The following is a 4444-nucleotide window of genomic DNA, read 5'->3' on the forward strand; positions in this document are numbered from 1 at the left end:
ACTGAACTGGCTCCCAAATCTCCCTTCTGTGTCCCAGGCAGGGTCCCGCCCCCTCCAATCCCCACTAGCCCTGGCCTGGCTGTGGCCCCGAGTCTCGCCTGCTAAGGTGACAGGAGTGAGGGACGACTGGCATTCCTGGGTCACATGCCACAGCCTCTTTAGGGCTGTGTCGTTAGAGGGGCACAGACTGATGGTGTCGGACCCCTTACCCGCCCGGGCTGTCCACCAGGCCCAGCCTGTCCATCCCAGAGGTGTGACCGCCCGTGGAGGCTGGACAGCAGGCAGCAAGTTTATTAAACACTGTCCACTCACCCCAGGCCCCGACTGTCTGTGCTGCAGCCGCACAAGCCTAAGCCCCCTTCCTCTCCACAGTGACCCGCGCCCCCCCCAAGCCCACGGCAGCTTGGGCCCCACCCACCCTGGTCCATCTGTGTCCGTCACTGCAACCGCCCGCCACCCCTGATCACTGAGCTTTCAGAGGCGACCCTCACCATCCACTCAGACCTGGTGGCCACCTGGGGACCCACCTGGGGGTCTGTCCGCTGGCCCGCACGTGGCCAGGCAAACCGAGCATCGCTCCTGGCTCGGCATCAACGTGTCTCAGATCTGCATGTTCTAAACCAGCTGAGCACACACCGAGCGCCCAGCTCCGCCACCGTGAACGATGCCCGTTAGCACCCGGGGTCACCCTACCCAGACCCGAGGGTGCGGATGCTGTGTCTGCTTCTCCAGCTCCAATCCAACACCACAGGGTCCCTTCCTTCTCCCCAGTCCCACACGCACACCTGCTTCTCTAACAGTACGCACCTCCGTTTCCGTCACCATCAGTCCATTTACTTGTTGGCTCCATCCCACCCGAAAAGGAGATGCAGAGCCGCCACCCATGTCACCCTGAGCGGGGAGCCCATGCCACGTGAGCACACGCTTTCTGAGCGGGCTCACGCTTCACGGGTACCCTTCTGACTTTAGAGGAGCAGGGAGTTTGAAACAGGTGACATGTTGCGTGGATCCGTTACTTAGCGTTTCCTTTCGGTGTAGTGATGCCATTCATTTGAAATACAGGTAGGTTCCTTTGTCCTGCATCTATTCACCTTTAGGCGGGCTTTTCCTCATCTTCACTGACCTATTTTCTCCAACACACAGATCATTAACATAGTCCCAACTGCATCGTCCCCAGAGTCTAATCTAAACAAAAACAGGAGCTCAGCCGAAACCGGTTTGGCTCAGTGGATAGAGCGTCGGCCTGTGGACTGAAAGGTCCCGGGTTCGATTCCGGTCAAGGGCATGTACCTGGGTTGCGGGCACATCCCGAGTAGGAGATGTGCAGGAGGCGGCTGATCGATGTTTCTCTCTCCTCAATGTTTCTGGCTCTCTATCTCTCTCCCTTCCTCTCTGTGAAAAATCAATAAAATATATTTAAAAAACAACAAAAAACAAAAAACAGGAGCTCAGAAGAGGGACCCCGTGCCCTGCACGCCGCCCACCAGCTGCGGGAAGCCGGTTTCTGGCTTAGCCTTCATGTACTCCTTTTGGCAAATTAAAAAGCAGCAGTTACACGACAGTTTCAAGTTTAGCTGAATGAGTTTGGAGGAGCAGGCACGCTCCAGCCCCCCACGGTCCCCATCCCTCCTAGTGCCGCCGCCAGCTCGTTTCCTTTGCGCTGTTCCTGCCCGGCCTGCTGAGCCCAGTCCAGGCCCGGGTGGCTCAGCGCTGCCGCAGGCCTGCAGGCCTCACTGGGCAGGGAGACCAATGCCGTCTCCTCCCTCTGAACGGAAACCTCAGAAATCCAGCCTCGCCTCCTGGGGGTGAACGCCCACACTCCAGCTGTGGACGCAGCTCCGGAAGCAGAGAGCCTGGCTTCCAGGTACAACTCAGCTGGGTGATCGGGGACACATTCCTTCCCTGACCGGGCATCAGCTTACTGTCTGAGTAATGGAGAACTGGGCTGGGCCCTTTAAATCCCAGCAGAGAGCCCTGACCAGTTTGGGTCAGTGAATAGAGTGTCGGCCTGCGGACTCAAGGGTCCCGGGTTCGATTCCGGTCAGGAGCATGTACCTGGGTTGCGGGCACATCCCCAGTAGGGAGTGTGCAGGAGGCAGCTGATCGATGTTTCTCTCTCATCGATGTTTCTGACTCTCTATCTCTCTCCCTTCCTCTCTGTAAAAAATCAATAAAATATATTTAAAATAAATAAGTCCCAGCAGAGAGGGTGTCCAACCTGGGGGTCCATGCCCTAGTCTCCGCCCCTACATCTGTCCCGGTGCTGACCGTGTGCCCGTGATGGTTCCCAGGGGCGCAAACGTGAGCAAGACGCAGACAAGGTCCCTGCTCTTACGGGACTCACGTTCCCGTAAAACAGGCTCCACACAAGCACATGCGCAGATAAGAAGCTCAGTAGCAGGTGGGCAAAGCAGGGCAAAAGGAGTGGTGATGGGAAGGGGGAGCGATCCCAGGAGAGACGGGCAGTCGCCGAAGGCCTCTCTCCAGCAGAGACCTGGGTGCGGTGAGGGGCGAGCCGTGGACAGACCCGCGGGAAGGTGTGCTGAAGGAACCCAGTCTGACACATGAGAGGACCTGCAAGAGGACGGCTCCGGCGGGGAGTAGGGTAGGCGAGGAGGGGTGAGGTCACAGAGAGGGGATGCTGTTCTGAGGACAGGAAGCTCCTGGGGGGCTGCGAGAGGGTCATGGCCTGATGTGACCTGTTAGAGCAGCGGTTCTCAACCTGTGGGTCGCAACCCCTTTGGGGGTCGAACGACCCTTTCCCAGGCGTCGCCTAAGACCATCGGAAAACACATATATAATTACATATTGTTTTTGTGATTAATCACTGCTTTCATGATGTTCAATTTGTGACAATGAAAATATATCCTGCATATCAGATATTTACATGATGATTCATAACAGTAGCAAAATGACAGTTATGAAGTAGCAACGAAAATCATTTTATGGTTGGGGGTTCTTCACCACAACGTGAGAAACTGTATTAAAGGGTCGCGGCATTAGGAAGGTTGAGAACCGCTGTGTTAGAGGGACTCGCTTCAGCTGCTGTGCAGACAGCGGACTGCAGGGCGGGTGTCAGTCAGCAAAGCAGAAACCACTCTCGGAATCCCAGACAAGAGGAATCAGATCCAGGAAAGGAACGGAACTCACAGGGGACGGCGAGGCCACCCAACGATGAGCAACAGTGGAAGCTGCTACCACTCTGAGGTTGGATCGATCCTGGAGGGAAATGGTATCCAGTGTCCGGGGCCAGGGCCACCCGCAGGCGCCAGAACCACAGAGAGGGCTGCCCGAAGGAGCGAGGTGGGGAGGCCCGGCAGAGCCAGAGCGCGAGCGGAGTACGCTGTACCTATTGTTTTTGTGATTAATCACTGCTTTCATGATGTTCAATTTGTGACAATGAAAATATATCCTGCATATCAGATATTTACATGATGATTCATAACAGTAGCAAAATGACAGTTATGAAGTAGCAACGAAAATCATTTTATGGTTGGGGGTTCTTCACCACAACGTGAGAAACTGTATTAAAGGGTCGCGGCATTAGGAAGGTTGAGAACCGCTGTGTTAGAGGGACTCGCTTCAGCTGCTGTGCAGACAGCGGACTGCAGGGCGGGTGTCAGTCAGCAAAGCAGAAACCACTCTCGGAATCCCAGACAAGAGGAATCAGATCCAGGAAAGGAACGGAACTCACAGGGGACGGCGAGGCCACCCAACGATGAGCAACAGTGGAAGCTGCTACCACTCTGAGGTTGGATCGATCCTGGAGGGAAATGGTATCCAGTGTCCGGGGCCAGGGCCACCCGCAGGCGCCAGAACCACAGAGAGGGCTGCCCGAAGGAGCGAGGTGGGGAGGCCCAGCAGAGCCAGAGCGCGAGCGGAGTACGCTGGCTCCTCCCGCCTCCCACCCTCCACTGTCCTGCTCTGGACTCCAGCTCCTGCCTGCTCTGGGCCCCTCACAGCACAGCCTCCAGCCTGCAGCTGGCAGCTGCTAGGACCAGGCGGCGGGTGCCAGGCCCTGCCCCTCCCTTGCCAACTCCGCGTCTGTGAAGGGCCACATCAGAGTGACAGCCAGTACCATCTCCAGCAGGGGCTGAGCTGCTGGAGCAGCGGAGAGAGCCACAGTCCCAGCCTTGCACCCCTCCATGGGGCTGGCCAAACCCCCGAGAGGATGGGGGCCTGGGCAGCAGGGCCAGAGCCTGGGCAGCCTATGAGGTGAGCGGCCAGAGGAGCAAGAGGCGGGGGATGGGAATGGGGGGAGGGGGCCCTCCCATTTCGCTCTCTGCATCCCCACCCAGGGTGAAGCCCGAGCGCTGGATGGCCAACACCACCGGGCTCCTCCAGGCCACCGAAGTCGCAGGCTCCATGGGGTTGATCCTGGCGGCCATCGTGGAGGCAGCAGCCCTGCTGGGCAACGGCGCGCTGCTGGTGGTGGTGCTGCGCT

At 57.8% G+C, this 4444-nt stretch overlaps 1 protein-coding gene across 1 annotated transcript in view; it reads left to right on the plus strand.

Moving 5' to 3' along the window:
- The first annotated feature begins 3545 nt into the window (after positions 1-3545).
- The window catches only part of GPR62 (G protein-coupled receptor 62), a 1681-nt gene continuing 782 nt past the window's right edge, over positions 3546-4444 (plus strand). Inside the window, exons 1-2 of the mRNA XM_015568298.1 lie at positions 3546-4215; positions 4299-4441. Coding sequence (XP_015423784.1) covers positions 3719-4215; positions 4299-4441 — 640 coding nt within the window. The 5' untranslated portion in view covers positions 3546-3718. The remainder of the gene's footprint in view (positions 4216-4298; positions 4442-4444) is intronic.

The sequence above is a fragment of the Myotis davidii genome, unplaced genomic scaffold (assembly GCF_000327345.1).
Source record: "Myotis davidii unplaced genomic scaffold, ASM32734v1 scaffold663, whole genome shotgun sequence".
Taxonomy (NCBI): Eukaryota; Metazoa; Chordata; class Mammalia; order Chiroptera; family Vespertilionidae; genus Myotis; species Myotis davidii.